Here is an 11,833-nt window from a genome sequence, read left to right as displayed (position 1 = left end):
AAAACAAATAAAAAAAAAAAACCCCACTAATTTTAACTCATTATATTATAAAACCAAAACCCAAGAATCATCAATCTCATCTTCTCCAATCAATCTTGATTCTTGAATTTCTCTACAGTTTGATTAAGTTGTTCAAGACGAACAACAAGATTAGTAACAGAGAAAAGAAGCCAATAAAACACAACAGCACCAGCAATCAATAGTCCATTTCTTTGACTTTTAATAATTGATCTTTGATGACGAAGATGTTCAGTTGGAGTACAAGATGGTCCTTCACAATGAGGTCTTGATTCATATTTCCAATAAATATCCATTAATAAAAATAAACAGAATGGTAGTATTGATAAAAATGGTTTTAGAAGGTTTCTTGTTACTTTTATTAAACCTTTACGAAGTCCATTAATACCTGGTAGAGTTAGTAATAGAAGTATAATTACTTCAGCACCTGTTGCATAACTTAGTAATACCCATTCTAATGCCATTTTTTTCTCTGCCACTGGGGTTTTGAAGAGGTTTTTAGAAACCCTAATTAAATTGGAGAGAGATTTTGATTTAGGGTTACGAAATTCTGATGATGATGATGGATGTTGGATAGACAGAAAGATGGATTGAGCGCGAGTTAAACAAGGTAAAGGAGATGGGTAGTCGGGTTGAAGTCTATAAAGAGAAGATGGGTAGACGACACGTGTAATATTAGCTAACACGTGGAATCACACGTGGAGAATAGAGAGAATGTTGTATTAGTGAGTCAACCAGCTGTCAACCCTGGAGGTGGCATTCGGTAGCTTGGGGAGAAGTTCACGTGATCTGATACTACATTGTGGCTGCCCATAAATAGGTGTGCCTATATCATATCAATTTATTACTAGACCATTAATGGCCTACTAAGAACTCAAGGATTATGGACTAAGATATATAGCTTATGTTTTACTAGCAAAATAAATTGGGTGTAACTTGATACCTTTTATCTCTTTCACTCTTACATTTATTTAAGTACTAGGGTATAGCCCGTGTCTCCGTCACGGGATAATTTGTCGATCATGTTAGTAGATGAAGACAAATTACAGTCATACAAAAAAAAAGAAGTGTCGATCAAATTCCTACTAAATTCGTCTCTTAAAAATCAAAATAAAATTATTTTTGCCTCAATATTAACATGACCAACACAAATTTAAGATGAAAATTGTAGGTAGTTATTTTAAGAATAAGTGGGGAGTTATATGTTGAGAGGTAGTTAAATTAGTGGGGAAAAATCCAATGGTGAAAATTGAACTATAGATATTGACGGATGAGATTTATGATTGCAAGTTATGACATGGCACCAAAACCTATGTCATTTGTTATATAGATTTTTGACACGTTATCACCACGGGCATCTAGCTAACAGAGGAAATTGTTATTTTATCCATTCGTATATCTAATTAGGGGCGGAAGTAGGGGTGGTCGGGGAGGGCAATGGCCCTCCCTGGTATTTGACTTCTAATAGTAATTTTGACTCCCACAAAATTTTTCTGTATGATCTGTTCTATTAGATTTCATCTTTGCCCTCCCTCACAGTATTTTCTAGTTCCGCCCCTGTATCTAAGCTAAATGCCCTAACCCACTATGCTGCATGTTTATAAACGGGGACATCAATGTAGATGTATCTAAATCAAATCAGCTAAGCCAACTGTTGTATGTTTTTATACGTCGACATTAGTGAAGGTATAGAGAAAATAGGAGGAGAAAAACATTGGGAGAGTTATGATGTGAGAAAGAAGAAAAAGGAGCCCAAATAGGAAATCCAACACAATAGGGAATTATATCTCAAAAAAATCCAAAATGTGATATTACCTTCCTATCCCCCCAAAAGAAATAGTTACCTCTTATGTCCCTCACTCATTTCCCGCCCAAACACATGCCAACCAGCCTCTCTCTTTCTCTCCCTGACTTGACAAGACATAACCCATGCCAGCCTTTCTCTTTCTCTCTCGGTCTCCGCGCGCTCTCTCTTCATTCAAACGCTCTCTCTTGATTAGACACAGAAACCCTCTCCATCTATCTCTCTTCATTCAAACGCTTCCTCTCTATCTCTCTCTCTATCTCGATCAAACTCTATCTCTCTTCATTCAAAACGGTCCATCTCTATCTCTCTCTCTATCTCTTTTTCAACCGAAACCATTTCAGCCATTAACCCTTGAGAATCGAAACGTTACCGGCGAATCTCTCTCTCTATTAAAGCTATTTAAGCAACTTGATCTACTCACTTCTCTTTCTATTTCGCTCTCTTTTCAACAAATCCGGTGCTTCTCTCTCTTGTTCGAGCATCATCAAACACAGGTACGCCTCTGTTCTTCCTCTAAATCTTCTTCCTCTCTCTGTTGTTGGTAAATTTTTAGGATTGTTTGAACATTTTTGGGGTTTCTTCTTTCAGATTTTTGGTTGTTGGTAAAGTTTTAGGGTTGTTGGTAAAGTTTTAGGGTTGTTGGTACAGTTTTAGGGGTGTTTGAACATTTTGGGGTGTTTTCAAACAATTAGGGTTTATTCTTTAAAGTTCAGTACTTTGATCTTGAGTTTGTTTGAACATTTTGGATTGTTTTTAAAAAAAGTTTTAGGGTTAAGTTGCTCTTAAGTTTGTGATAAAACATTTTGGTTGTTGTTTGTGACTTCGGAAGCATGCATCTTCACAGAAGGTAATTTGGGTGTTTATGGTTCTTCATCAAGTTTCTAGGTTAGGTTTGTTTTAACATGTAGGGTTGTGATCCGAAAGTTAGGTTTCTGTGGAGACATTTAGTACTTTGTTTTCGATTTTTGGGTGTTTGTCTTTGTTGATGAAATGAATGGTTTGTTTTAACATTCTGGGTTGTGTTAAAGAAATTAGGATTATGTTTAGACATTTAGGTTGTGTACATACATTTTTGGTTTGTTTCAAACATGTGGGGGTCTAATACAAACATATAAAATTTTGCAGATAAATTTACAAAGATGGTTAAAGCTGCAACCAAAAAAGGAGATGGTCCTGCAACCAGACAACAGACTCCAGTAAGAGCTAGCCCTAGAAAGAGGGCTAGTGAAGAGCCATCATCCGCTGGGCCTAGCAAAAAAGGCAAGAAAGTAGCGAGTCCTTCACAGGCTAAGGTATGATATTCTATACACATCTGTGAGAATGTCCTCTAATTAATGTTTGTGCTCTCACATTTCTTATAATGGTTTGGCATATTTGTTAGTGTGTTGTCATTCTGTAAAATGTTGCTTCACTTAATGATCTGTCATTATTGTGTAGACCATTGGCCTAGGCTTATTGTGTAGACACATTGCAAAATGATCTGTCATTATTTATAGTGATGTAGCATTCAGTGTAGTGTTGAACATTTTGTTGAATGCCCTGACATATATGTTACTGTTTGTGTGAAGCATCGAGCGTATACATCGAAAACGAGAGAGCCGATGGTGGAGGCTCAACCAACAGAGGCTAGGGAGCAGAAGAAGAAAACTACTTTAAATTACAAATGTAATTTAAAAGCAGTTTTTAAGGTGGCGCAGGATTCTCTTTGGGACATGACTGAGGAGCAAAAGAAGATGTTGTTTGCTTCCCCATTCGGGGCCTTCTTTAAGGCACTGACCAGTGGGAGTTTCCGAAAAGAGAATGTGATGGAGAAGCCTAACAAAGCCATATTTGATCTGCTCAACTGCTTCGACAAAGAGAGCCAAACCTTCAACATCGGAGGGAAGATGATTCAGTTCACTCCCGGAGATGTTGCTTTGCTGTTGGGAGTCCCCATGGAAGGACAGGTATATGAAGCATTCCCAACCAATGTCACCCTAGATGCCACAAAGAACCAGTTTCTGAGCAAGTATTTCAGAGACTGTATTGTAGAGGGAAAGTCTGCATCTTTTGGCGGCCCCAGCATCGAAAGGGCTTTGAGTGTGGCTGCAAGAACAAAGGCTCCTGCCATTGAGTTCTTGAAACTCTGGATTATGTACATGGCAGCCACATTCCTGTTTGCTTCAGCTGCCGGCTCCTCGGTTGTCAGGAGTTTTTATCACAATCTCCAAACGGAGAGAATGATAAAAAGAGTTTCATAGCCGAGAGCTATTCACTCCTTCATGATGGAGAGAATTAACAAGCACTCGGAAGACCCGAGCAAAGCTTCAGGCTGCCTGACTCTGCTTCCCGTAAGTAATCCTGTTCATGAACTCAAATGTTTCATAATTTCTTATAACGATACAAGTCAAATTAATTTGTTCTGACATTCTGTAATATGTTTCATCATTATTTGAGGGACTTACATAATGCTGAAGCATTTTGCAGAATGTATGGGAAGCTTATAATATGTTTTGTCATTCCTTGTGATGATACAGAAAAACACTTCTGACCTATTTGTGTTTAATTTATTTACAGTACTGGTATTGCATGCATACCAGGATCCATGAGGACCTGGTAGAGGAAGTACGGGTAAGTCCAAGAATAGCACGATGGATGATCGAGCCATTCTTCATTACAGGACTGGAAGCAGAATTGGCTAGCATTGAAGAGGAGCAGGTAATGTGTTTTAACATTTACTATAATGTCTTTGTGATTTGCATAAATTTTCTAACATTATTGACGTCTGAGTGACATTGTTTGAAATGTTGGCGCATTTTCATGAATGTTTCAACATTTAATTAGATATATGCATATTTTGGGAAGTGTTGAGATAATAACCATATGTATCCATCCTTGTAGGTGAAGGTGGAGTTGGTGCCGGAGACTGTTGAAGAGGAAGATTTGTTAAAGTACAGTGAGAGGGTGGTGGTGGAGATGAATGATGAGGAACATTTTCATCTTTTAGGTGAAGTTGAAAAATTGAAGGAGGAAGTTGAGAGGTTGAGAGAAGAGAATGAGTTGGTTAAGAGAGAGAGAGAGAAGTATTAAGAGAGGAATTGGAGAGGATGAAGAAAGAGTGAGAAGAGAAGAATGATGTTTTAGAATTTGATTTTGATGTCGGAGGGGAGGTGGATGTTCGAGAGGAGGTGATTGGTCGAGAGGAGGTGATTGGTGGACAGGATGTGGAGGGTGGGTAGGATGTACAAGGTGGACAGGAGGTGGAGGGTCGCCAAGAGGTAGAGAGTGGAGATGGTGGAGACAAATTAGAGGGTGGAGATGAAGTAAGAAATGAAGTAATGGTAGAGCAGGAAGTAGCACAAAAAAATCCGAACAAGTAAATGTAGAAGCCCGCAACGAACAAGAAAATAATGCCGAAGCCCAAACTGGAGAAGCAGAAATAGACAACAAGGGTAAGAAGGCAATTTCTGATGAGTTTGTAAAGGGTCAATCTTCAGGGGATGTGCAAAACCAGGAGCAGACAGAGAGCCAAATAGCTGGGTCAAGTGAGTAAATGCTCACGCAATTTTTTACTTCGGTTCACATTCTTGTCTTTGCTTGAAAAGAAGTTAAAAATGTTAAAGCAAATACCAGAATGCGTCAACATTTAACATAATGTTTTAATGCAGTCTACATTGATAAAGAAATGAATATTGTTTTTTTAGATTCAAGTTGGTTTTATTTCTAGTTTTTTTTAAAGAACGTATTAACTTGTGTGGAATCATTCTATCTTCTCTGAAATTCTTACTTACTTGTCAGATGATTGGTATGAACATAAATTGTTCCGCCATCGTTACAAGTTTTTTGATAAACGGTAAGTAAAAGCCCACGATGTCTTTTACCACGACAATTGAAGACTGTCTTTTACCACGAACGACAGTGGAGTGGTCGGCTAAGTAATAAATAAGAAACAAACAAGTAAGTGTTCTTCCCCATATAAATACCTAAAATGTTAGAACATCCGTGATAACGTTTATATATATTGATCAAGAATTGGAGAATTATTTATGTTAAGTTTTGCTTTTCTATTGAATGTTGACTAGTTAAACGTGTGGTGGTGGGAACAGGTGAAAAGCAATTTCCGAGTTTTTTGAATGTAGGTCAAAAAGAGATAGAAGAAGTTGACTTTGAGCTGACTTGGCCTTCAGCTTTCTTTTCAGAAGTGTGTGAGGTGGCAAAAGAATATGAAAATTATGAGATCGTGGAGAATGAAAGTTCTCCGGAAGACGATTTTGTAGATAAGCCAAAGGTTGAAATGGCTGTAGTTGGTGAAAAGAAAGATAAAAACAAACCAAACTCTTTGGTTAAAAGGGTTAAAACTCAGCCAAGAACCCGAACTATGACCGAAAAAGCAAAGCAACTCCAAAAGAAAACAATTAATGTAGAAGACATTGTAGAGTTGGGAGCCCAAAGGTCAGAAGAGGAGAAAGGTCAGAAGCTTGGAAACTGGAGAAAAAGCCCAGTCTGGAAATATGTGAAGGAACAAGAAAAGGGTTTGTTGGAAGAATTCCTCAGGGATAGTGACAAAAGGTACGAGTAGGTTACTGTAATGTCCCAGCATTCCTTGAAATGTCCTAACATTAGAAACGGTGACAATGTTTTTTCCAAATTTTGCAGTACGAAGGTCTGGTTCAGTGACGGGATTAACGACATCTGTGGGAAACAGCTCGATATGTTAATGATGAATCTCGAATGCGATTCATAAATAACTAACAGGGCGAGCTCCTTCCTCACTAATCACCAGAAATTGAAAGAAAAAAGTGTGCTATGCCTCCCATCCGAAATCTATGTAAGTTAAGTGATTAGGATGTTTTCCTATCATCTTTTATATGAGTGAACATTTTGATAACTTTGTGTTTATGGTACAGACAATGATAAAGGCTGAGGTAAACCAAGCTTCCATCGAACAAATGCTCAATCGGACATTGAGTAATAATGCTGGGAAACCGGAAATATTATTTGTGTGTGCACCCATCTGTCAACCAACAACAGGAGACACCTCAAGGGGGGGGGGGGGGGGGACTGGACACTCTTGATATATAATGTATTTCTACATCGGTGGACCCATTATGATTCAATGTCCTTTGATAAGAAGATGGCCAAGGAGTATGATGGGCCTAAAAAGTTTCCTAAATAGGTCTACACCCGCAAGTGCACGGGTGTCAAGTTGTAATAAATTCCGGTAAGACCGGTTCGTTCCTCAAAGACTAAGTGAAACCTATCCTAAGACTTGGAAGTAAGACGATTTTGAAAATGGTTTTTGTGGTTCTGGTGATAAAATAATAAAACAAATAATGATACAAGGAACTGAAATGGGGTAGAGGACCTAGGATTTTAGAAATTCACCACATAAAATCACCTTTAGAAACAAATACTTAAAATGGTTAATTCTCTTCTTTTTTTTTTATAACTCAGAATTTCGGATAATGAACTATCCTAATTCCGGGAGATGTTTTCGTTAAAACCGAATAAAACATAACAATGTAATCATTTTATTTTAAATAAATAAATCTCTAAACTACTATTTATCAATTATTATGTATGAACCGTCAAATGATTTAACATAAGCACGATGCATCAAATCGAAAAGTATAAATAGTGAAAAGAAAATCTATTTATCAAACTAAAACGAATTAAACTATGAAGCATTAATCAAGAGTTAATCAATAAAAATTATATCTCTAAAAGATCAAAAATGGGTTTCATCGTAAAACCCTAGATGGAGAGTCTTAGCTAATCATGATCGAGATTTAAATAAATATGAATAATAAAAGAGAATGGAAGAAAACTTAACTTTTTCGCTATTTCCAAACCAAACAGGGCCTTAGGGAAAATAATTTTCTCGTCTTCCCCGAAACGATTTCCTGGTGAGAAATTTATTTTCCTCGACTGGTTTTTCTCTTTCTCTACTGTTTTCTCTTTCTTTCTCACTCCAAACTTTATCTTTATCTCTCTAAACAATAATGTAGCTCTCTCTTTCTCTCTCTAACAGAAACAAGAAAGAAAGAAGAAGAAAAAGATGATTTCAAATAATTAAAACTCTTTATCTCTCTACAAACCAGGAGATTTCTCTCTCTCTACTCTTTCAATCTGATCTTCTCTCTCTCACAAAGAGAAGAATCAGAAGAAGAAGAAGCAGAAAGCAGTAAACTCAAAATTCCTTCTCTCTCTCTAAACCTCTTTCTTCTTCTTTTGCCGTCAGATGATCTAACACCGAGAGCTCTTTACATCACTCTCTCTCTCTCTCTCTCTAATATAGTCGGTTTTGGTTGAGCTACCAGAGGAAGACCCTCCAGTCGAGATGATCTCTCTCTGTTTCAGTTATACATATATAAAGAAGAAGAAGAAGAACCAGCCCTCTCTCCAATCGAAATCTTTCTTTATTTCTTTCCTCTTGTCCTCATTCTGTGTTTATTAAGAGAAAGTAATATCTCTTTCAATAATATCATTCCCTCTCTTCTCTGATTTTTGTATATCCAGTTATAAATAAACTCCATTTCAAATCCCCTCTCTCCAGCTTTCTGTTTGTGATCTTCAAATCAAGTAACCATATCTCTCTCTCTAAATACCATTCTTCAACCGAATCTTGCTTTCAACTCTAAAAAATATCAACTTCAATTCCTTCTCTGTTTAGTAAATATTATCTTCACATGTTTCCTTTCTCTAATCTTTGTTGTTTTAGGAGATAAAGATGAGAGAGAAAGAAAGATCATCAATCCAAATCAAGAGAGAATATTTTCTCTATTTTGAAATCTCTTTCCTTCTTGTCAAAAGAGAATTCTTTCTCTCTACTGTTTTTGAGATATCTTGAGGAGAAGAGAGAGATATAGAGTTTCCAACTTTGCTAAATCCGATCGGAAAAGGAGAGGAAGAAATATCTCCTTCGTCCCTCTCTCTGTACTGTTTCTATAAAGATAAAAATTCCTATCTCTACAATCAGTCCCAAGAGAAGATCATTCCTCTTTTTAATATCTCATAAAATCTTCTCTCTATACTGTATATTAGTGAAGATAGAAAGAAATGAGAGAAAGAAGGAAAGGGATATGTTAAAGAGAATAGGTATTGGTTGGCAAGTTAATTATTTCCATTTGGTTTCACATTACCAAGAGAAATCACGTTGTTGACTGGTGTTTGATTCTCTCTCTAGTTTCCTTTTGAGGGGAGATAAGAAAATATCCAGGAAACAAATAGATCTTACCAAAATATAGGCACCAATCAAGTACTGCTGGCTGTCAAGAGGATGTTATGGTGCTTCGCGGGACAATGAAGGACGTGCAGCAGAACTCCTTAGATGTGGCCACGTATGCTAATGGTTTTAAGTCGTTGGATCATAAGTTGCGGTCGGCTGCATGCTTAATTCTTGTGTCGGGTTACACCAGATCGGTACCCTTGGTCATCCAAAAAATGCACCCTTCTGTGACCGACGTTATCCCACGAAAGATCCAAACCGTTGGGTTCCTTCCTTCTCTCGCGCCATGTGTCACGGACCACTCAAGTTGACATTTGATCAACGGATTTTCATCCCAACTTTGACTTACTCTAGTTTTCTCGCCCGAACTCCGATTTGACTTCTGTTTTCACCAACGGATTCGTCTTGGACTCTATATTTCATTGGAGTATCAACATTGACAACATAACCTGACTACCCTCATCTCCAAATGACCAAAATGCCCTTTTGTGCGTCTTTCTCCCGCTTTTAACCATTTTTCATACCGAACTCCGTAAAATATACCTGAGTAAAAGAAAGAGACAATTCATCAGAGTAACGGCTCGAATTGGACTAACTAGCCCGAGTTAAGAGATTCAGATGGGACATTTTCATGTCTCATCAGAGTGTTTCGAAAATGCCAGGGAGTATGCGGCATATGTGGAGGATGTAATGGAAGAGGTGGGATTCACAATGTTTGGAACCCAACAAAAATATGCAGATGTTCTTGGGGAGCCAAAATTCCCTACACAGGGAGAAAAGTAAGTGTTTTCACTCTTTATTTGTTCTAACATTATGATGAATGCTTTAACTGGTTTGAAATTGTTCCAACATTCCGCTAAATGTTATTACAGAAACCATTCATGTTTTCAGTCTTTTGACAAAAAGTCACGTCATTATTAGTAATGTAGTCTCATTTCACATTATGTTTTAGTATTGTCTCTGACTGTGGAAACATTATTTGTTATGCTTTAACATTTCCTTTGTGGCGTGAACAGCCCGGATTGCGGTCTCTTTGTAATTTTGAAAATTGAAGAGCTGGTGGAAGACTGCATGACAACAGAACCCAAGTAGCGTACACAAAACCCAGATTGGGTTTCCCTGGCACAAAGGAAGAGGGCTAAGCTCACCCACAACATATTGAAGGAGAATACGATATATTGGAGGATGGCCCGAGCTTGAAAGTGTGGTTGCCCCCACAGATGTTTTTTTTGTAAAGGATCTTTTAATAAAAAATGAAGTAGTTTTTCATGTAACGGGTTATGTTCATATCAATAAACCCGAAACGACTTCATTCTTGATTAGATTACAAACAAATATGGTTTGTAAATTATTTTGGGATGTTAAGTACTTACAATGATTTGGAATGGGATATTTTATGTGGAAACAATATGAAGTAAATTTGAATATATTATTATTTTTCTTCTTGAACATATGTGACATGCATTGACGACAAAGAGTTTGTTTCAGGAAAGAACATACACAGAAATGTTGGAACATTCCTCTAAATGTTGGAACATTCCTCCAACAACTTCATAATGTTGACACATAGTAAATAATAGCTAGCCATGTAAGGATTCATTCACTGAACATTTAGTAGAATGTAAGGATTCATTCTCTAGACAAAAAAATATGTACTAAGACATTTAAGTCGATTTACTAAGACCAAAAGATTTTACTAATACATTCAACACAATGTAGAGACAGTCTCTTACATGTTGAGACATATCGTTGAATGTTAAAGCATTTAGTAAAATGTGAACTACAGTTGGGCTCGACATGTCGCACTGTTGTGATAAGCGGGTTGGTTTCACCTGCGACATATTCTTTTTCTCCTCGTAACATCTCCGGAACTCTGCAACCGTGTTGTACGTGGTCTGTCGAGTGCCCTTTTAAGTAGTGGAGGAAGAGTCTTGGTTAATGGATCAAAAGTATAGGGTTCGTCAAAATTTGGAACGGGATAAACACAATGTTGGTATGTTTTTCCGTCAGCCTCCACCGTCCAGACGGGATCATAAAAACATGTACTATCACCACGAGTCTTGTTGATGCATAACATTGCATGTTGACACGGAAGAGAATCTACTTGCCAACGCCGACAAGAGCATGTGAGAGTACCAAGATTTACGGAATGGCGTGGAGTCGAATATACTTCATAAATAAGTGGGGCTGCCTCAACGTATCTCCACGTCTCCGCAACTTTGTATTTCGCTTGCTGTTCCAAGTTAATGGATGGGCAAAGAAATGTATTCCATCCAATAGCGGCGTCTCTATGCTTTCTCATCTTGTTCATAATCTTCCGTCTTATGGCATCCAACAATGCTGTAATAGGGAGGACGCGGGCTTTCTTTATCATGTTGTTGAAGCTCTCAGACAGTTGAGAAGTGATGGCGCCATACCTGTAACAAAACATTATAACGAATGTCACAACATTTAATGGAATGCTTATAATAAATCATGTCGTGTTAGAACAGTTCACTAGATGTGGTAACATGTAACAGAATGACGGAACACTAGAAAGAATGCCCTTCCATAACAGAAGATATGATTAAATGTAAAAAAATAACTGAGTAAACTTAAAGTGTGTCGATAACAGGGTTAATTTTGTTTCAACATTTCAAGTGAAAAAATAAAAGAGTAAACAAAATACCTATCCCCTGGGAAAAAAGAATCGGCCCATGATTCCGGATTAAGGGATTGGAAAAACATCTCCACATTGGTTCCACCCATCTCAACCATTTGTTCAATGGTTGCGTGATACTCACTCTCGGGTAATGCCCGTG

At 37.5% G+C, this 11,833-nt stretch overlaps 2 protein-coding genes across 2 annotated transcripts; one reads left to right on the top strand and one right to left on the bottom strand.

Moving 5' to 3' along the window:
- LOC147548359 (uncharacterized) lies at positions 1 to 611 on the bottom strand. The gene has a single exon (XM_086671129.1). The coding sequence runs from the start codon at positions 480 to 482 to the stop codon at positions 90 to 92; it is 393 nt and encodes a 130-aa protein (XP_086527255.1). The 5' UTR covers positions 483 to 611; the 3' UTR covers positions 1 to 89.
- A 2,788-nt stretch (positions 612 to 3,399) lies between these two features.
- LOC147548358 (uncharacterized) lies at positions 3,400 to 10,481 on the top strand. Its single transcript, XM_086671579.1, has 3 exons — positions 3,400 to 3,563; positions 9,695 to 9,811; positions 10,049 to 10,481. Exons 1-3 carry the CDS (start codon positions 3,427 to 3,429, stop codon positions 10,122 to 10,124), a joined length of 330 nt encoding a protein of 109 aa, XP_086527705.1. The 5' UTR covers positions 3,400 to 3,426; the 3' UTR covers positions 10,125 to 10,481.
- Positions 10,482 to 11,833: the final 1,352 nt, after the last annotated feature.

Source organism: Eschscholzia californica, unplaced genomic scaffold, assembly GCF_041429995.1.
Source record: "Eschscholzia californica isolate CP2 unplaced genomic scaffold, dmEscCali1.0.p SCAF_3, whole genome shotgun sequence".
Classification (NCBI taxonomy): domain Eukaryota; kingdom Viridiplantae; phylum Streptophyta; class Magnoliopsida; order Ranunculales; family Papaveraceae; genus Eschscholzia; species Eschscholzia californica.
This window is presented reverse-complemented; position numbering and strand designations above follow the sequence as displayed.